General features: G+C 53.4%; 1 protein-coding gene across 1 annotated transcript in view; it reads left to right on the forward strand.

Annotated features, from left to right (window-relative positions):
- RAB11FIP3 (RAB11 family interacting protein 3 (class II)) overlaps positions 1-18,716 on the forward strand; it is a 27,256-nt gene extending 8,540 nt beyond the window's left edge. Inside the window, exons 3-14 of the mRNA XM_006873833.1 lie at positions 362-561; positions 2,390-2,539; positions 3,339-3,473; positions 6,383-6,418; positions 11,943-12,036; positions 12,353-12,456; positions 13,028-13,168; positions 17,527-17,608; positions 17,728-17,865; positions 18,156-18,311; positions 18,389-18,529; positions 18,603-18,716. Coding sequence (XP_006873895.1) covers positions 389-561; positions 2,390-2,539; positions 3,339-3,473; positions 6,383-6,418; positions 11,943-12,036; positions 12,353-12,456; positions 13,028-13,168; positions 17,527-17,608; positions 17,728-17,865; positions 18,156-18,311; positions 18,389-18,529; positions 18,603-18,716 — 1,464 coding nt within the window. The 5' untranslated portion in view covers positions 362-388. The remainder of the gene's footprint in view (positions 1-361; positions 562-2,389; positions 2,540-3,338; positions 3,474-6,382; positions 6,419-11,942; positions 12,037-12,352; positions 12,457-13,027; positions 13,169-17,526; positions 17,609-17,727; positions 17,866-18,155; positions 18,312-18,388; positions 18,530-18,602) is intronic.
- Positions 18,717-21,494: the final 2,778 nt, after the last annotated feature.

Below are 21,494 nucleotides of genomic sequence, written 5' to 3' on the forward strand. Positions count from 1 at the left end.
CACACCGCAGAGAGTAGGGTCACACCACAGAGAGTGGAGTCACACCACAGAGAGTGGGGTCACACCACAGAGAGTGGGGTCACACCACAGAGAGTAGGGTCACACCACAGAGAGTGGAGTCACACCACAGAGTGGGGTCACACCACAGAGAGTGGGGTCACACCGCAGAGAGTGGAGTCACACCACAGAGAGTGGAATCACACCACAGAGACTGGGGTCACACCACAGAGTGGGGTCACACAGCCGCTTTAACTTAAAAGCACACCCCCCCATTCTCAGTGTTGAGCACATGCTGATTCATAGAGTGAGAGGGTTCTGCTATGACATGTGCTGATTTTTCACGTTCATCCCTCTCTCCTAGGCCACGGAGGTGACAGACAGTGCATACATGGGCTCCGAGAGCACCTACAGCGAGTGTGAGACCTTCACGGATGAGGACACGAGCACCCTGGTGCAGCACGAGGCTGATGCCGACAGTGCGGGCGGCTCCGCCGTGCCCTCCGAGTGCCTGGATACTGTGGAGGAACCTGACCCCGGCGCCCTACTGCTGCTCCCTGGCAGGTCCGTCCCACAGCCAGGGTGCTGACCTGTGTGCATGGTCACGTGGCACACCCAGTCCAAGCTCAGCCCATACCTAGCTGCCTGCCTCTAACCTCTTCCCGCTGCACCAGGTGGGCTGTTGACCTGGCAGGGAGAGAGGGACCTGTAGGTGAGAGGTGCAGTCTTTTTACAAACAGACAACAGTGTCCCTCCCTCCCAGAACTGTGTCAGGCTCCCATGTGAGGCCCCGTTGGTGGACTGGCCGTGTCCAGGAGGGGCTGCACCCGTGGAACACAGCTGGGGTGTGGGCACAGAGTTCGTGGGTTTGCCTTTTCTGACTGTAGCACACTGCAGGCAGGTGCACGTGTCCCAAGTCACAGCTTGCTGATTTTCCAGGCTGAAGCCAAGAGTCTGAGACCTTCGGCTGTGTAGGCCGTCGCTCCTCCAGGTGTCCTGGTCCCCCGAGGCTCGTGTCCCCTCCCACCTGACTTCACTCCTCAGGGTTCCGATCGCGTTCGTAGTCCACAGTCTCTGAACTCCCCGGACTGCTGGCCAGCATTTGGACAGCTGGTGCTGGGGGCTTACGAGTGGAGCTGCTCTGCTCTCTGGGACAGCTCTATAGGTCACAGGGAACACCAGCAGTGTGCTGTCCTGCTGGCCCGTGCCCTCGGCGTGTCCATTCCCCGTTCACACTCAACGACCACACGCGATGCTCCATTCTGCATGGTTCGAGTGGGGTGACCTCACAAGAAGGGTGATGTACCCTCCCTGCTCCTGCTCTCTGCTGGCTTATCCCACGAGGCGTTTTCTTCCCTAACTCTCAGGAGAGTTTGCTGGGAAGCCAGCTGGGCCTGGAATCGTCTTTTATTCATTCCCTCCTTCTTTAAAGCGACACTTTACTCCACTCAGCATTCTGTAGCCACTGCCTCTGTCCATTCCAGATCACTGTCACCTTCACCAATAGGGTGGGGTGGGGGGCTCGGGGGCCTTTCTCCACATCCCCTGTCAGAAGGTACCCTCCCTTGCAACATTTCGGGAGCTGCCCTGGGGCAGGGGTGGCAGATGGGCTTTCTCTGGGCCCTAGAAGCGTCCTCTACCATACCTGCCTCCACTCAGGCATTTTCTCTCCTGGGATCTAGGTGTGGTGATAAAATAAACCCCAAATCAGAAAGAACAGAGCTAGTCTCACCTGTTTCAAAATACTCGCTGTGTAAGAAGGGAAAGACTGCCAACGAGCAAGCATGGTGTGTCCCAGCCTTGGTGCCATAGCTGCGTGTGCAGCTGGAGGTTTGCTAGGAGGTGAAGGTGCCGTGGGTGACAACAGGGCTCAGTCTCATGACTCACCTGCCTCCCTTCGAGTCCTCATCAAATGCAAGCCCCTCTTCTCTGTTGGCACTGGTCTTTGCTCTGGATGGGGGTCATGTGTCTTCATTGGGTCCTGGTGAGGGCAGCTGCCAGCATCACAGCTGTGTCTGTTGCTGCAGGCTAATTGCTGAGGTTGGTTCAGCCTCTGCTGGCAGGAAATGGTGACCCTGTTGACCACTGTTCTGAGCATCCTGTGGCCACACTGGCCCCTGGCCCACCATTCTGCTCTGCAGAGGAAATAGCCGGTGAGAAGGGCAAGTCTGCCCTTGAGCTCCCACTTGGCAGCTGTGAGAGCCAGCCATCCCTGAGCACAGAGGCCTGGCGGGTGTTTGCCCTGGAAGTGTGGCTGATGGACACAGATGTGCAGGACGCATCATGGACCAGAGCGTGTGAAACCACAGCTGAGCGTGGCCCTGGTCTGCTGGCAGGCGCTTCTATGGCAGTGGACTTGCTCACTGTTCTCTCTTCCGCTCTGCCCTTGCAGACCCCACCCACACAACCCACCCATCGTCACAGTCATCGGTGGTGAGGAGCACTTTGAGGACTATGGTGAGGGCAGCGAGGGCGGCCTGTCCCCAGAAGCCCTGTGTGATGGGGAAGACCGCTGCAGCGACCCCACCCTGCTCACCCCCAGGTAACAGCCTGCAGCCTCCCTAGGCCTTTGCCTGCTGCATGTGTTGGTAAGAGAGAACTTACTTTATTTGATATTAGTTAAGTAAATCACATTCCAGATCTGTGGATTTATGTTTGAGTAGAAGGAGCTCTGGTAGCATAGTGGCTCATCTCATGGTCAACAGTTCGAAACTACCAGCAGTTCTGTGGGAGGAAGATGAGGCTTTCTGCTCCCATGAAGATGCTATGCCGCAGGGTCACTATGAGGCGGAGCTTGTATTGTGAATTGTGGAGGCTTACAGAGCAGGCCATCAGTTGTGAATTCACACATCACGCACGTGGTTTCACAACAGCGACTGCAGCCGCATCACTTCACAGGACTCACCTCTCTTCCCTTTACTGCCTGTTGCTTTCAGCCTTTCCTTAAATCAAGCCTCCGCATTAGCTCCCCAAAGCCTTAGGACCCAGCACCCCAGACCAGGCTCCCTGGGTTCTTGGTAGTTCAGCAGGCAGAGCCCACTTCTAAACCCCATCACATGGGCCAGTTGAGTGCACACCGCCTCTGACTCTGGTGGTTATGGCGCTGCTGCTGGGCATGGGTGGTCCCACTTGGCACCATACCCATGTGGCTTTATGGCGACACTCTGGGCAGGACTTCCTTTCTCTAAGCATCTGACGGGGGCCAGGAGATCAGGTCTGCGCTGACCCTTGGGCTGTACTGGTGTGTCTCACCTGCTGAGGCCAAGGAGTCAGCTGTGAAGCTGGGCACCAGCGCTTCCAGGAGGAGATGTCTCTCCTGAACTGACTTCTCACCGCTCCAGCTCCGGCCCGCTTGCTGCCAAACTGCACAGCATCCTCACTGATGAGGCCTTTGAGTTTTACTGTAGCCAGTGCCACAAACAAATCAACCGCCTTGAGGACCTTTCTGCCCGCCTGAGTGACCTTGAGAGGAATAGGTGAGAGGACAGGAGCCTTGGAGCGTCTTTGTGCTGCCTGGTCCCCTGCATGCCATGGTGCCTGCGACCCGCCGCCCCTGTCCCTGTGCATGCGGCCATCTGACCTACTGTACCCCGTGGGAGGAGGCAGTCTTCACTGTCAGGAGACCCGTTGTGAGATGTGGACCCTGAGTCACGATGTTCCCTGTTCCTGAGATTTCCTGAGACAGGAACCCAACATATGGTGTGGCCTCTAAAGTGGGGGTGTGCTTGGCTCTCAGGAGCGCACTGTGTCCCCAGGTGCGTTTCCGAGGCTGCCTTGGACTCGATGGCTGGTAGGACTGTAGCTGTTACTGACCTTGGTACACGCCTCTGTCGCCCCATGGGTCTCTTCTCCAGCTCTTCATCTCGTTTCTGTTCCCCGTGCCCAGTGTAAACCAAGGCTCCAAATGGAGGCAGACATCACAGGTCCCAGCTACAGGTCTCTGTGTTTGCTGACTTGTGACTGGAACACTGCTGGCCCCAGTGAGAAAAGACTGAGGTGGCACTTGTCCTACGGCCCGGGCTGGAGGGAAGGCATTGTGGTGCCAACATGTTCTGGGTCCTTTCAAAGCTGCGTGCCAGGTGCACGATTCTGTCCCGCTGGTCCTCAGTGAGCCCCTCAGCCTCGGCCCTGCCAGACCTGTCTCCCATTCCAGGGTGTTTGGCGTCCTTCCGTCAGCTCCTGTCCTGCAGCACCATGGTACAAGGACAGGATGGAGCCAGACTGTGGTCAGCAGAGGAGCTCGGGGAGGACAGTGGACAGGACAGTGAACGGGCTTGGCAGAGTCCTTGAGGGAGGGTGATGGAACATTAGGCCCCAGTAGCCTTGCTGAGAATGGAGCTAGCGCCCTCAAGTGGGCCTCTGGGGGTTTCAGCACCTGGTGACTGCGGAGACCCTCAGCTTTTCTCCCTACTGTGCAGGCTTCCCAAGCGTGTCCTGAGGGGCCATTGGTCCTTCCCCTGGGTGGACTTGCCCATGACTGAGCACAGGGTTACTTACAGGTGTGTTGTCTTCGTACCTGAAAGCAGCCTGGAGGGGTAGCGCCTCTCCTCAGTCTCTAAGTCCTTGATCACAGAAGTACTTGTTTTCACTTCACAAACTTGCCCCAAGGTGATGTGGCCATCTCTGCATCGCTTTATGACTGAGAGTGGCCAGCTGCAGGCCTGCCCCTAAGAGAGAAACTCCACCAAATCCCACCCATACCCCGAATGCTGGACTGAGGAGCGCCAAGTCCTGCCTGCCTTTTGCCTTGGAATTGCCTCAAATCCAAGGATACGGTTGTAATTTGTAGTAACAGAAGGTGACTTGATCCAGCTGTATCGTATCCAAAAGCTTTGGCATCAGGTGCAGCGTCTACCTTGTGAGTCTCAGAGACACGCAGACAACCGTTAAGATTCTGGACACCTGAGGCTTTTCTGGAGGCATTTGTCTTGCTCACCCAGAAGCACAGACCCTGAGGGCTGGTGGGGAGCCAAACAAGTCTTGAGTGTGTCAGGGTGGACTCAGATTCATCTTAGGGCGGAGTCAGGAGAGGAGAATGTGCCGGAGTTTGAGCAGAGAAGCAGTAATGTAGAGAATTGCTAATTTTTAACAGGATTGGAGGAATGACGCATGGGTCTGTCAGAAATAAAGTTCTAGAGCATTCAGCAGTAACCCTCTAAGGAACAGCTACCACGCCCAACCCTGAGCTGGAGCCTCAGCAGTGTGGCCGAGCCACTACTGTGTGCTCTGCTACTGGACTCCTAGAATCGTGCTCTCCAGGTTGCAGGGAAAGCTGTTCACAGGGAGGGTCTCAGCACAGGCACCACATTACAAGACCCCCAGGGAGTCGCTGGGAACGCTGCTGATGTGGGTGCTACCAGGCTGACCCGGCCATGGAGCATCCCTGGACCAGGAAAAGAGCCTGCCTCCTGAACTGTCTCTCCAGCGCCCTCTGCTGAGAACATTTAGTATCACAGAGGAACAGTAAAGGGCTCAGATCCCTTTCCACAGAGCAGGCAGGAGTGGAGCTGAGAGGAAATGAATTGATGATAACTGATCCCCAGATAGATTCCTTCTGTGCCTTAGAGAGCATCAAAGGTGTGTTTGAGACAAGCAAGCTGGAGAGGATTGTAGTGTGGCTGCTGCTAAGGGTGGGGCAGTGACTCCTTGTGTTAGGGGATGGGAATGCTTTCATAAGTTGAGGTAATAATTTATTGTTAAATTGGAAAATAACTTTGGGCATCAGAAATCAGAACTAAGTTAAGTTTGGCATTGTTTGCCTCTAGAAATGGTCAATGAGAAGGGCCAGGTGTAGCTGACCAGGTTCTGCCTTGCAGTGGTGGAGGAAATGTGTTTCAAGTTTCTGGTCAGTGTGAGGAATCATGGCAGGCCCTTGTCTCTTTCACTGTGGTGGGCCCTCTGGTGGCTTTGTGTTGGGAAGGTGGCGATGTGGCTTGGCATTGGAGCACAAAGCACTTGGGACATGATATTGGCCTCCTGTGACGATAGGGTAAGTACTAGACCTCAAGGTCGCTGTGAACCTCAAGGTGATGGTTCAAAACCATCGGCCACTCCTTGGAAATCCTATACGGAACGGACTCGATGGTGCTTAAAAATGACAGCAACATTGGCCCAGGCAGTGGGGACAGCCGCTGAACTGAGGTCGGGTTCCAGTCCCAGGGGAAGGCGTTGTTGGGGATACGATATGGTGTCCAGGAGGCCTTGAGTGAGACTCTGGGCCGCTTCTTGCCTTGAATGCCGTCCGATGGGGTTCTGTTCATGGGGCTTGCCTGGGGTACCAGGTGCTGCATGCCTGTCTGCACTACTGGACAGAGTGACTCCTCCCCTCCCCCCATATCTCTTCCTTGTCTGATACTGTTTTCCTGTTTATGTTGGTTTTGTGCAGCCCAACAAGGCGACTTTCCAGCAAGAAGGTTGCAAGGTAGGCAAAAAACTTTACTGTTTATTGAAGAATGTTCTCCTGACTCTATTATCCAGTAGAGCCTTTCAAAGAGCATTTAGAATGTAGTCTTCTCTAGGTGTTTAAGAAAACTAAAAATTCTTTCCTAGCGTTTGGAAATTGAAACAATTTGAGGGAACCAGCGTAGGAACTGTTTCCCAGGACTTGGTTTTGAACCAGGGCTTGTGGCTGGGATGTGTAGCTGAAGCCTTCAAGCATTCCTTATTTATTGGGTCTACGGTGTGCCATGAGTCCTGATGTGGTACTGTAGGGTAAGTACTGGACTGCTAACTGCAAGGCCCGCAGTTCAGACCCAGCAGCCACTCCTTGGTATGAGTCAGCATTAACAACAACGCTGTCGCCAGAGTTTCTCGTTGAGGGGTGGGGGAGCATGTTAGGGGGGCAGTCAGAGAAGTCAGCACATTCCAGAGCTGCCTCTGCCCTGTGACGAGGGTGCTAATACAAGATTCCTCCATGACCCCTGATGTGTTCCTTCCCTCACCTCTCACTGTTAGATGCTTCTCAGGGTTCTTGTCTGAAAGAGGACAGCCTGCTTCCCTCCTCCCTCCCTCCATTGTAGTTCATGGCACTTCACATCGCTCCTCCTTGCCTCCAGCCATGCTCACTGCCTTCACTCTGATGCCAGTGGCCCCTCTCATAGCCCCTTTGTTGGAACCCCACACCTCCTCTTGGCTCTGGGTTTGCTTCATGCCATAGCCATGGGGGCTTCCTGTACCCCATCTCCCTTCTCAGTCCCACTCTGTTGTTGCTATAGCCCATCTTCTCATAAGAAATGCTGTGTGTGGGAGATAAATCTTGGAGGCCTTGCTTGTTGCAAAGGGTGGGTACTTCCCTGCATGGAGCTCCGAGCAAAGATCATCATCTCCTTTGGGGCTAACCTGAGGGGCTTTCTCATGCCTGGTGTTTGTGACAGCTTTCCTTTCTTGGAAGCATATAGGGTGTGTCACTTTGTCATACTGTGGTGGCTTGTGATTCTAGAAGCTATGCCACGGGTATTTTAAACCCCAGCAGGAGCACCCACAGTGCACAGGTTTCAGCTGAGCTTCCAGATGAAGATAGACTACTTCCGAATATGTAATCACTGAAAACTTTATGACTAGCAGTGGAACACTGTCAGCACCAGAATATCGACTATTGAAACATGATGACAAGCATCAGAGTATTGTCAGAGATAGTGCCGGAAGATGAGCACCTCAGAATGCGACTGCTGGAGCCGCCTCCGCAGAGTAGAGTTGACCGTGACGACACGAATGGGGTAAAGCCCTCGGAGTTTTCATTTGCTGATGGGGCACAACTCAAAAGGAAGGGAAACAGCTGTACAAATCCACGAATAATCAGAACATAGACTGTTTGAAGTATGAATCTAGGAAAATTGAAAATGATCTAAAATAAAATGGAACGTATAAACATCTATATCCTAGGCATTAGTGAGCTGAAATGGATTGGTACTGGCCATTTTGAATCTAATAATCATGTGGTTTACTCTGCCGGGAATGCCAAATTGAAGAGGAATGGCGTCATATTCATCATTAAAAAGAGCATACCAAGATCAGTCATGAAATACAGCGCTGTGTGTGATAGGGTGATATCTATATGCCTACAAGAAAGAGCAGTTAATACCACCATTAGTCAAGTCTACACACCAACCACTAAAGCCAGTGAGGATGAGATTGAAGAATTCTACCAACTTCTTCAGTCTGAAATTGATCAACCATGCAGTCAAGGTGTATTGATAATTGCTGGTGATTGGAATGCAAAGGTTGGAAACAAAGAGGAAGGAGCAGTCGGTGGAAACTACGGCCTTGGGGATGGAAACCAGGCTGGAGAACGCATGACAGATTTTTGCAAGATTTCCTTCATTACAATTACCTTTCTTAAACACCATAAACGATGACTATACACGTGGACCTCACACAGAAATTGAATTGACTACATCAGTGGAAAAGCTCCATGGTGGTGGTGGTTATGTGCCGTGGAGTCGGTTCCGACTTGTAGCAATCCTGTACAGGGTTTCCGAGGCTTTAAATTTTCACAGAAGCAGAAAGCCTCATCTTTCTCCCATGGAAAAGCTGGTGGTTTCGAACTGCTGACCTTGAGATTCGCAGCCCGATTCATAACCACTCCACTACCAGAGCTACTTATCACCAGCCAAAGTAAGGGTGGGAGCAGACTGTGGAACAGATCCATTGCTCATATACAGATTCAGGCTGAAGCTGAAGACGATGGAAACAAGTCCATGAGAGCCAAAGTATGACCTTGAGTCTATCCTACCTAGATGTAGAGATCATCCGAAGAACAGATTTGATGTATTCGACACTAAAGACCAAAGACCAGAAGCATTGTGGGATGAGATCAAGAACATCAAACAGGAAGAAAACAAAGTCATTGAGAAGAGAAGAAAGAAGGAAAAGACCAAAATGTCAGAAGAGACTCTGAAACTTGCTCTCCAGCATAGAGATGCTAAAGCAAATGGAAGAAGTGAGGAGGTACAAGAGCTGAACAGAACATTTCAAAGGTCAGCTTGAGAAGGCCAAGTCAAATATTATAATGAAATGTGCCAAGACCTAGAGTTAGAAAAGCAGAAGGGAAGAACTTGCTCAGCATTTCTCAAACTGAGGTAACTGAAGACAAAATTCCATCCTCAACTTGTGATATTTAAGGATCCTCTGGGCAAATTATTGAATGATGCAGAAAGCGTCAAAAGAAGATGGGAGGACAAGAAGAAACAGGTTGCTCACCCAGGAGACATCAAGCACGTGGTCAGGTCCCCTCAGGGCAAGTCCCCTTCCAAGACTAAGACTCAGTGGGAATACATGCTCCGAGTGGTGACCATGTTTGTCACAGATAAGGGGAAAGTGAGGGAAAAACAGCAATGAAGCTGCAAGCTAAGCCCTACAATGTTCAGTTGACTCCTGCGAACCTGGATAGAGACCTGGTTGGCCAGCAGTGTGGCAAGACCTGGGGACTCTTGGGCCCAGAGTCATTGACATGGCCACAGAGGACTAAAGTGGAGAGTGAAGCGTGCAGCTGATAAGAAGAGAGGGCATATGCACAAGAACACCCACACTTGCAGATATAATTCCCAGTTGACCTGGCTTCAGTGACTGGATGATCAGAGCTCAACTAGAAGAGGAAAAAAAAGCGTAATCTGATAACAATTTGATGAACTTGACCTACACCTATGGGATGCAGTGGCTCAAAAGAGGGAACCATTCTTTACAGCGAGGATCATTCCCACCCCCTCCATACACAGAGTAGACAGGGATGGGCAACTTGAACATTGGCTACCCAAAATGGGGGTGGGGTGGGGCGGGGCTACAAAGGCAAGAAGTGACTGGCTTACAAGCTTTCATGAGGGAGCCTAGATCCAGAGGGTGCGGAGGAAGGTAGGATCTCCACTGAGTAGTATCCAGTCCAGTCTGATCAAAGGAGATGCGGATGGGTCTCTTGTGATATAATAGTGAATAATTGTTATCAGGACTGATTGTGAGGGTTGGAAATATAGATGTTTTGTAGCAAAGGGAAGGGAATGATTGACTTTGCAGTCTAGGAGCTGAGGTCCCTGGGACCATCAAGGGAAAAGAGCGGAGTGTGGGACCCTACCCAGAGAAGCAGTGATGCCTGAGATGGAGGCAGAGACGATGACATGGAGAGATGGTGCGGCTAGGGACTCTGGACTCAGGAAGGGAGAGGGGTTGTGTGCTGACGACTGGGGAGCAGGCTTGCAGGGTATACCCTTTGGTTGGTTGATGATGCATGGAGGGGATTGTAACCATGGCAATGAAATGATATACAATAGGATGAATGTAAAACTAATGTTCTCCCATGTAAACTACCACATAATTCACAATAAAACATTTATTTAAAAAAAAAAAGATGGCAGCTTGAGGACTAGATACCCGAGCCATGGTATTTTCAATAACCTCATATGCATGCAAAAGTTGGACAGTGAATAAGGAAGCCTGTAGAAGAATTGATGCATTTGAGTTATGGTGTTGGAGGAGAAGATTGAAAGTGCCATGGGTTGCCAAAAGAACCAAAGATCTGTGTTGGAAGAAGTACAGCCAGAGTGTTCCTGAGAAGTCAGCATGGCCAGACTTCATCTCTAATAATTCAGACACATTATCAGAAGGGACCAGTCCCTAGAGAAGGCTATCATGTTTGATAAAGTGGAGAGTCGGAGAATAAGGAGGGAGACCCCCAGCCAGTTGGATTGGCACAGTGGCAGCAGCAGTGGACTCAGGTGTAGCAACGATTGCGAGGTTAGCCCAGGACTGGGCCGTGGTACCGAGTTGATGGCATCCAACAACAACCGCATTATCCCTGGGGTTCAGATGTGAGTCCTTTCCCCCATTAATGATTCTGAGCAAGAAAAGCCATGTGCCTCTTGTCTCTGGGAGCTTGCATCCCTCAGCTCTGGGAGATTCCTGACCCCTGTTTACTCTTCTCTTCTGGAGCTCTTGCCGTAGCCCCTGGAGGCTGTGGTGACCCCTTTACGCTCCTGCCCCCACTCTCTCAGTTGTTAAGCTCTCTGCTCACACTAGGGTGTGGGCTCTGGGGTCACGCAGCTCTGCTCCCCAAGACCTGCAGTTAGCTGTGAGAAGGAGGCCGTTGTGTGACAAGGACTTGGTGGGGTGTGACATAAGGGTTCTCATATTGGCACGTCCTCCTACCTGTGTGGAGGCCCCTGGACCTTCTAGTCAGGAGATCTGGGCTAGAGGTGTGACCTGTAAGTACACGGACAGTGGACAGAGGGCAGTACTCCTCAATTGTTCCAAGTGCCCTCTGACATCCGCAGGTTAGTCACAAGAGTTCTCCTGTGCCACCAGGGCACCCCTGTTGCACTCCCTCTCCCCCCACCCCCCTGCAAGCAAGGGTCCGCTCAGGTCTGCAGTTCCAGAAACTGAACAAACCACCTGGCCCAGCCATGCTGAAGATCACATCCTTCTTTCTTCCTTAGAATGTGTCTGGGGGGAAAACTCAGATTTAGAAAATGTCTAAGCTCAATTGGAGCAAAATCCTAAATGGGACCTGGTAAATCTCCATGTTCCGGGCATCCGCCTCGAGCATAGCAAACTCCCCTGGCAGAGGTGCTGGCTGCGTTTCTGTACACGTGTTCAGATGAACCTGCGCTTAATGTGCGCTTCCTCAACAAGAAAGGAACTGAAGCTGTCTAATGTGACTTCGGGGTCCAACCCTCCTCGGGAACTATTGTTGATACCATGGGGAACAGACGTGAGAACAGGCCCTGTGGGTGTTAGGGGGTGTGGGCTGTGGCCTCAGGGGACGCCTGGAGGTTTTATTGCCGCACAGTGCAAAGTACCTTGTGCAGAGCCCAGCCCAGGCCAAGGTCAGCCTTCTACCACACTCTGAAGAGCACTTGAGGAAGCCCAGTGGGGGGCAGGGGGGCCCTGTCCGCTCTGCTCTGCTTCTGTCTGTCTCCCTGCCTTCTGCTGTGGAACCTCTTCCTGCTGCTTGTCCCCAGGCATCTTCACCAGTCTGGGACCCTGACCATGGATGCTCTGGAGGCCCTGTCCCCCGACCCCGTGGAGGGCATTGAGGAGGCCATTGCTGACAAGGTGGGGCCCAGGCAGGGCTGGGAGGACCCTCACTGTCTGATGTGCCCTTTCCTCCCCTCCCCCCAGGTCCTGCTCCCCTGGGTCCCTCTTGAGAGCTCGTCAGCCTCCCATGCCCATCTCCACTCTCCTTCCCTCTCCCTTGTAGGCAGCTGTCTCCTGCTAGACAGCTATCAGGCCTTCCTGCCCCTCATACTCCAGCAACAGGACTACCCCGGGGGCTGCAGTGATGGGGAGGGGGGTGCCTCCAAGAGCAGACGGAGTCTATTGCGTTCTGTCCTCATGGGGCTGGACCTTCCCTGTTCCACCTGGTTCTCAGGTCGTCTTCCTGGAGAAGCGGGTGTTGGAGCTGGAGAAAGACAGTGTGGCCAATGGGGAGCAGCACAGCCGCCTGCGGCAGGAGAACCTGCAGCTTGTGCACAGGTTAGGGGGCTGGGGTGAGTGTGGGGGAGCTGGCGGGGGCCCTCCTGTGCATCCTGTCAGCTGCCGTGGCATCTTCCAAGTGGCCTTTGGACCTGCTCTCCTCATCAGTTCCCTGGTTCACAGCCTGGCTCTACCACAGACTCGGTGACCTTGTAGGCCAGGCTTTGTCTCTCATGTGACCTGTAAGAACCGTCTCAGGGTTCCAGCACCTGCCCTCCTGGGGGCAACATGCCAGGATCACAGGGAGGCTGCATGTGCTCAGACTTCATTGTCAGATTCTGTCAGCTGATGCCTGTATCACTGCACAGAGCCCTACATCATTCTAGCCGCTGGGTTGCCGCTGGCCAGGGAGGTCTCCTTTCAGTCTACCGTCATCAGTGAATATGTACCGCCCTCCTGGTTCTTATGTCTCAGTTTCCCTGCAGAAGGGGCTGGGACAGGGTGAGATCCCACTCAAGATCTATGGAGATTGCGACTTTGCCGGGGCACTCAGGGTCTTGTAGCAGAGCCATCGGGAGTTCTCCCCAAGTGTCGCTGCCCCAGGGGTTCACTTCCCCATCTGCCTCCGCAGAGCCAACGCCCTAGAGGAGCAGTTGAAGGAACAGGAGCTGCGGACCTGTGAGCTGGTCCTGGAGGAGGCCCGGAAGCAGAGGGAGCTGCTCTGCAGGATGGAGCGGGAGAAGAGCATCGAGATCGAGAGCCTGCAGGCCAGGTGGGGGTGGAGCCACATCCAGGGCTCACCTAACTGTAGAAGACAGCTTTAGAGCCTGGCCGGAGGCCCCAGTTAGAACACAAGGATCCACCTCATTTTCCAGGGACAAATGGTCAAATGAGCCTTATGTGATCTGGATGTGTAAACTGAGCCTGCTGTCCCTAGAATGCATCCCCAAGGCCTGGGAGTTAAAGCAGTGAGCAGTGCCTCTGCATAGAGACACTCGGGGCCAGTCTACAGCGGGTCTGCCAAAGTGGGAACAGCCCACTGCCAGAAGAGTGTGTCCTACTGTTACAGGCCTTTAAGCTGTTGTGCGTGTCGGTCCTCGGGGTCTTCCCCTTCAGGGGTGATTTTCCTCAAGCTCCATGAGTATGGGAGGTGTGTGCCTATGTGTGTGTGAGTGGGGGTGTGTGTATACAAGTGTGCATGCATGTGTGTACACGTGGTTATGAGGGAGTGTGCATGCATGTGTGTACATGTTATAGGGGAGTGTGTGTGCATGTACATGTGGTTATGGGGGAGTGTACATGTGTGCAAGTGTGCCTGTCTGTGTATGTGGTTGTGGGTGTGCCATCTGTGTGTGGCTATGGGTGTGTGTGTTTGCATGAATAAGAATGTGTGTGTACAGGTGTGTCTGCATGTGAGTGTAGGTATGCCTACGTGTTTAGTTGTGTATGTGTGTATACAGGTATACATGTGAGTACATGATTCTATGGGCATAGGCATGCCTGTATGTGGCGGAGTATGTGTAGATGTACCTGCATATGTGTGTGCATCTAGGTGTGTCCATACAGGTGTGCATGGGTGGTGGGTGTGGATTATAAGTGTCTGTGTGTGTGCAGTAATGGCATGGGGGTAGCTTCTGCCCTAATTTTACAAGTGGGGAGAAGAATTCAGATCATTAGCTTTGCGGCTCTTAGGAGACGGGGGAGGTCAGATTTGCCTCCACCCTCCAACTTTTTAAATGTTCTTGCCAATTCTAACACCACCTGTCCCTCCCCTGGTGTTCCTACTTCTCTGCTGGGTTCTATAATCCATCACAGTGGTTATACCGACCTCACAGCTAATACTCGGGGTTTATTGGGAAGTAACAGGTTACAATTCAGGGTCAGAAACTACCCAGGACACAGGTCTTCAGGCAAGGCAGCGTCTGCTCAGCAGTGGCCTGGGGCGTGCCCAAGGGTTACAGAACTGCCAATGAGGTGCCTAGAGATGCCCCAGTCTGCCAGCAAGTCTAGGTCACGGCCCCATTAAGTGCCAGCTGGGCTCCTCCTGTGGGCTGCGAAGCCACTGCTGTGTCCTGTGCTCTTGGTTCTCCTGTCATCACCATTTCTGTCCACCTTGCACCGTCCTGGGTGTCACAGCTCCTCTGTTGCCTGGATCAAGGCTTCACACTCCTGGATCCTCCTTCCTGATGGTAGTGAGCTCCAGCCCCTTTCTGGCTCTGGGATGGCTTCGTTTAAGCCCAGCAGAATGGCGGATCTGACCACTCCCTATGTTAGGGTTTCATGCACCTGGTTTTCAGGGTCCCACTCACCAGGGCACCCGCCAGGCCCCTTGTTTACATTCTGGTGCCACAAGACCTCACATCTATGTGGTCCGAACCAGGAAGCAGCAAAGTTACTGGACAAAAGAAAACTTGGCCAGCAGACGTTCAGCCATTTCAAGGGGTAGCCTATGACCAAGCACCCATGGTACTGAAGGGAGAAATCCGAGCCACCCTGATTGTGTCAGCAATAAACAAAGCTCCAGGAATGGTGACCCAACAAACTGAAGTGACCAACTCTGGAGGCAGCTCTGTGCCGAACTCGGTGGTCACCTGACTGGAAGAGACCCGTAGTTGTGTTCGTGTCAGAGAAGGGTGACCCAACAGAATGCAGAAATTATCAAATTTTACTGAAGATAACTTAAAAATTATTACAGCAGAACTGCCAAAAGTTCAAGCCACATGCAGAAAAGGGTGTGGAATGAGAGCTGTCAGTGCTGGGTTCACATAGATCTTAGCTGAAAGAGAATGCCAGAAAGATGTTGACTTATACATTATGAACTATGTAAAGGCTTTCGACTGTGTGGATTTTAACAAAGTATGGATAACATTGTGAACAATGGGCTTTTCAGAACACTTAATTGTGCTTATGTGGAACCTGTCCATAGACCAAGAGGTAGTCATTTGAGCAGAACAAGGGGACACTGAATGGCTCAAAATCAGGAGAGGTGTGCACCAGAACTGTATTCTTTTACCATATGTATTCAGTCTGTGTGCTGAGAAGCTAGATTCCATGAAGAGCCCAGCACCAGGATTAGAGGAAGACTTATTAACAACCTGTGATATTCAGATGATACAACCTTGCTTGCTGAAAGCGAAGGACTTGAAGCACTTACTAATGAAGACCAGAGACTACAGTCTTGTCTACAAATTACACCACAGTGTAAAGAAAACAAAAATGCTCATAACTAGACCAATAAGCAATATGATAAATGTAAAAAAGATTGAAGTTGTCAAGATTTTCATTTTACTTGGATCCATCGTCAATGCTCATGGAAGCAGCTGTCAGGAAATCAAAGATGTGTTGCATCGGGTAAATCGGCTGTAAAAGACCTCTCAAAAGTATTGAAGAATAAAGCTGTCGGTTTGAGGACTAAGGCGCACCCGACCCAAGCCATGGTGTTTTCAGTGCGTACACATGTGAAAGCTGGGCAGTGAGTGAGGAAGACCTAGGAGAACGGATGCACTTAAACTATGATGTTGGTGAAGAATACGGAAATGACCGTGGACTTCCAGAAGAACAAACAAAGCTGTCCTGGGAGAAGTCCAAGCTGATGTTGCTTAGACTTTGTTTCACACACTGGGCCATGTGATCAGGAGGGCCCTGGAGAAGCTTGGCAGTGACTGGGAGGGTGCTGCACGGCCAGGCAGTGTTTCGTTCTGGGGGTCACTGTGAGTCAGAAGTGACTCGGCAACTCACAGCCACCACCCAGGTATTTGGTGGGAGTCCACGTGAGCAGGCCCCCTCCAGCCAGTCACTGACCATAGGGTGTGTGTGAGTGCAGGTGTGCACGGGTGTGTCTTCAGGTGTACGTCTGTGCCTGTGTGGCTGAGTTGAGTGTAGCGGGATGCCCAGTGCTGCCCTGCACAAACTGGGAAGAGATGTCTGACTTGCCAAGCTCCTGGCATTTTCAGGAGGGCAGGGTGGAGGAGATCTGCAGGGGAGGGCTGAGCCCAGAGGCCAGTGCCTACCTGGAGCCCAGATAGGCGGGGCATCCTGCTCAGAGGGGAGGAGGGCATAGGGTGGACAGGTCTCTGAGGTTCTCCAACAAACTGAGCTGGCTGGGCTTAGCCAGCCCCTGTGATACCCTCGAACTGGCCCCGGTCAGCCCAGCACAGGGGCCTCTGTTGTCCCACAGGTGTGGCCTCAACTTGTGCCCCATGATCCTTTGGAGCCTGTGACAGTGTGGCTAAGGGAGGGGGCTGGTCCATGCTGAGTCCCAGGAGACAGTGGGTTCTCCAGCGGGTCCTCAGTATTGAGCTGAAGGGGTACAGTGCAGAGCAGCATGCAGGGCTTCATCCTGGGACCACCCGCCTGAGGGCAGGAGCACGAGACACAGCAAGAGCCACCTGAAGCTGCTGACGTCACAGAGTAGAGGGGCACGGGGCGTCAAGAAGAGAGTCAGAAAAAAGCCTGTGCTTCCTGGGAGCAGGGACCTAGGAGCTAAAACCCCTGTGGCAGCTGAGAGCTGGGGTGACAGAGATGGGAATACAGCTTGGCCTCACAGCACCTGCTGCCCACTAGACGTCACAAGGGTCACAAGGGAACACGTTGTCATGGACTGTAGCCCCGGGACACAGGTCTCAGCCTGTTCACGTGACACCTCCTACAACAAATCTGCAGCAGATAGGGGGAGGGGCAAAGAGAAGGAGAAACGGACAACCTCAGGGACAGGCTCCAGGCAGGGAAGATGGCAGTGAGAAAGATGTCTCACTTGAGTGTTATAGTAGGCTTTAGATGATGATGGAAACTAGCAAGTGTTATTTTAAAGGAGAAAATAGCTGAGAACTGAAGGCTTTCTGTCTGCTCAGCAAATGCACCAGGAGTGAAAAATGAGTGTCTAAACGCCCAGACCGGGGGCAGGAGGTGGCCTGGACCAGAGCGCCAGGGCCTGTGGGGGTGGGGTGGAGGTGAGGCTGAAACAGGGTCACATGACACTGCACACGTGTGGCAGCAGGGAGCCAGGCGGCAGGGCCACGTGGAGCGTGGGGGGAGCTCCTGTCAGTCAAGGCAGTGGCGTGGGGTCTCCAGGGAGCAGCTGGATTCCTCAGGAGGCCCCCCGGCATGCCCCTAGCCTTGTCTGTGTCCCAGGCTGCAGCAGCTAGACGAGGAGAATGGTGAGCTTCGGTCCTGCACACCCTGCCTGAAGGCCAGCATCGAGCGCTTGGAGGAGGTGAGGCTCGGGGCACCTTCTGGTGGACTGACCCATGGGCTGGGGCTGTGATGGGTGAGGTGCTGTGATGGGTTAGGCTTTGGGGCACCATTTGGAGTGGACAAGCCCTCACTTTGCAGGAGAAGCAGAAACTGCTGGATGAGATGGAGGATCTGACACTGCGGCTCAGTGAGGAGCAGGAGGGCCGACGAAGGCTGGGTGACAGACTGAGCCACGAGCGGCACCAGTTCCAGAAGGACAAGGAGTCCACGCAGGAGGTGGGCCATGCTGCCACGGCCGCTGTTCTCCACAGGCCTTAGACATCTCAGCTGAGAGCCTGTCTCTGGGTGCCAGGAGCACCCCAGTTGTGCCACCCAGCCCTGTTCTCCGGTAGCATTGTGTCATCTTCACCTCGTGGCGCTCACCCCCGCCTTCCCCAGGTCCCGAGGGCACCTGCATATGAACATGCGTGCTGCCACCGGCTGCAGGGTGGGTCGTGGGACATGGGGTCTTCATCCACCCAGAGGTGGTCAGAGAGTGTGTGATGAGCTGCATTTGTCCCCTGCAGCTGATCGAGGACCTGCGGAAACAACTAGAGCATCTGCAGCTGTTGAAGCTGGAGACGGAGCAGCGGCGAGGCCGGAGCAGCAGTGCCGGCCTTCAGGAATACCACAGCCGCACCCGAGAGAGTGAGCTAGAGCAGGAAGTGCGAAGGCTGAAGCAGGTAGGCACACCAGGGAGCCAGGGGAGGGCAGCATGGAGCCTGTGCGGGGCCTGACGGTTCCGGTTCCGTCACCGCAGGACAACCGTAGCCTCAAGGAGCAGAATGAGGAGCTGAATGGACAGGTCATCACCCTGAGCATCCAGGGAGCCCGGAGCCTCTTCTCCACCTCCTTCTCCGAGTCGTTGGCCGCAGAGATCAGCTCCGTCTCCCGAGATGAGGTAACACTGGGTGCTGGGCGCCCTCCCTGTCCCCGGGCTGTGCCTCAGACCCCATCCATCTGTCTGTCCATAGCTCATGGAGGCCATCCAGAAGCAGGAGGAAATCAACTTCCGCCTGCAGGACTACATCGACCGCATCATTGTGGCCATCATGGAGACCAACCCGTCCATCCTGGAGGTGAAGTAGGACCCCTGACACCTCGCACACGACAGCTGGGACACGGCCCAGCAGCTGACCAGCAGCTGAATGCCTGGAGCCAGGGCAGGAGAGGAGCTGGGACCTGCAGCCGCCCTGTGGGGTCCATGTCTGCCCAGCAGGACAGAGACTGTGGGCAATTCCTGCACTCACCCACCTTGGCCCGGCCTCAGGGGCTCTGGTGCATCAGGGAGTAGAAACGGGTCCCCACAGGCACCCTAAGGTGGTGTCTGCCCACCCTGGACAGGCCCAGTCCCCGCATGGGTGCAGTGGTCAGGGAGACACCCCGCCCCTTCTCCCTGAACTACTCAGGGTACGGGGTCAAGCCCACAGGCCCCACCACCAGTGGCTGCACCCGTCACTGCAATAACTCTCTGGGGGCTCTGACTGGGGCTCCCCCTGAGGGCTTGGCGTAGCAGCAGACCCTCTGCTCTGAAATTGGCCCCCGTGGCACCTGGGCACATGAACGACTCCTGCTGTACCTGGGCCACTCCTTGCTGCCTGGGGAAGCCGGGGTCCCACAGGCCCTTCCTCTTCTGGGTTTGAGTCATAAACAGTTCTCTTCCCTGAGGCACATTTGCAGGAGGAAGAGGAGCCGGGCTGTTGTAGCTGCTGCCTCGTCCAGCCTGAGCCTGCTGACCGCTCCGGGTGGAACCAAGACTCGCGCCACAGCCTGGCTGCCCCTTCGTGTGTTTGTGCACACGTGTGTACAAATACAAGTGTACATGAACGTTCCCCCCGCGTCTGCCCACCTTCCACACTCAGAGTTAAAATGTTGCCTCGTATTGTACATTTTGGGGAAAGCCTTGGGTGTAAATCAGTGTAAACTTGGAGGAGAGATTTTTCTATCATGTAGAGTAGGTATTTTTTATAGATTGAGGGTTGATCAATTTTTTAATACTTTCAAGAGAGAAAACTATCTGTGTACACATGAAATATATGTATATATGTACATATATGTATAATATCTAAAGACCCGCGCTCTGCTTTCTGTGCTCCTGACACGTGGTGCCCAGGCCTCACAGTGAGGCTGAGGGGCTGACAGACAGCCCTAACCATTAAAGCTGTCACTGAACACACAAGGCCGGCTCCTTCCTCTGCAGACATGGGTGCGTGGGCAGGGTGGGGGTGGCTTGGGGTCGGGTCTCAAGCCTGCAGCTGAGGCCACTCCCAGGACTGGGTTCCCACCAGGCCCCCTTCATGTGTCGCTTTTAGGGCCTGTGGGATGGAGGGCAGCGCACATCTTTCTGAGTCCACAACCCTGGACCACAGGTGGTCAGACAAGGTCTGTCTCAGGAGGGATCACACTCAACTCCCAAATCAAGGTCACAAAGAGGGGCTGGGCTGGGGAGATGTGACCGGCTCTGCTGGCAGAGGGACTGAGTTCTGAGCTGGGTGACCAGCCAGGTGGGTATACTTGCTCCCAAGTGGGAGAGGGGACCTGAACTCACCCATGAGGACGAACCCCTGGACCAAAGAAGAGAGCTGAGCCCTAGGCTTCCTAGTTCTCCCACTCACCTGTCCAGGGCTACTGCTCTCCGAGCCCTCACTGTCCAGTCCCTGCAGGAGCACTGGGTGAGGGGTGGGGGGAAGAGGCTGGAAATGAGGGGGCATGGACTCTGTTAGGAGCCAGCCCACACCTCCTCAGGTCGGAGTCTGGATGACCTGCCCAGGGCTCTTCCTCCAGGCAGGCACCTTGTCCCTCACTCGGTGCACCCCAGGGGTCATCTCCACTTAGTTCTGACTGTTAAACTTTACTGTCACCTAACAACTAAGTGTGTGGACGCTGCAGCTTTGTCCTTGATTGTCCATGACCCAGCCTGAGGGAGACAGGACCAGATGAGCCCTCACTGCCCTAGCCTCCCATTAAAGGGGGCCAGGCAGGAGCTAAGCTCCTGAGGCTGCGCACACTCCATGAGATGTATCTAGAGTCTGGGCTCCCCCCCAAAGCTCAGTCATCCCTTTCTCTTCTTCCTCTTGGTGTCTTTGGCACGCGACAGTTAGTCGGTTGGTTTTGGACACCTGGTACAAAATAGGGCTTAGCCAGTGGTTTGGAATGATCCAACGTCACTCACTTTCTGTTTGTTATTAGCTGCCATTGACTCACCCAGGCTGTGCCTGGGACAATGTACACCAGGAGCAAACACTGCTCAGTCCTGCGCCATCCTCAGAGTCACTTGATGATTGCGCTCCTGTATCAGTCCATCTTGTTGAGTGTCTTCCCCTTTTTCACTGACCTCCATGTTAACAGCATGATGCTCTATTTCAGTGATTGGTTCCCCCTGACACATGCCTGCTTCTCAGAAGCATTCTGGCTGTACTTTTTCCAAGACACATCTGTTGTTCTGTGAGTCCAATACTCTTTACCAAAACCACAATCCCAAGGTATCAATTCTTCAGTCTTCCTAATTTGCTGTCCGGTTTCACATGCATATGAGGATTAAAGAGCCCTGGTGTGGCACTGTAGGATAAGCAGTGGACTGCAAGGTCAATTGTTCAGATTCACCAGCTGCTCCTAGGAAACCCTGCAGGGTCTGTGTGAGTCGGAATCCGCTTGATGGCACTTAACAACTACAACACGAGACAATGAAAATGCCATGACATAGGTCACATGCAACTTAGTCCTCAAATTAACGACTTTGCCTTTTAACATTTTTAAGAGGTCTTTTGTAGCATGTTTGCCAGATACATCATTTGGTTCATTGAAATCTGCTTCCATGGGTGTTGATTGTGAATTCCAATAAATGGAAGCCCTTGACAAGTTCAGCC

This window comes from Chrysochloris asiatica, unplaced genomic scaffold, assembly GCF_000296735.1.
Source record: "Chrysochloris asiatica unplaced genomic scaffold, ChrAsi1.0 scaffold00257, whole genome shotgun sequence".
In the NCBI taxonomy this organism is placed as follows: Eukaryota; Metazoa; Chordata; class Mammalia; order Afrosoricida; family Chrysochloridae; genus Chrysochloris; species Chrysochloris asiatica.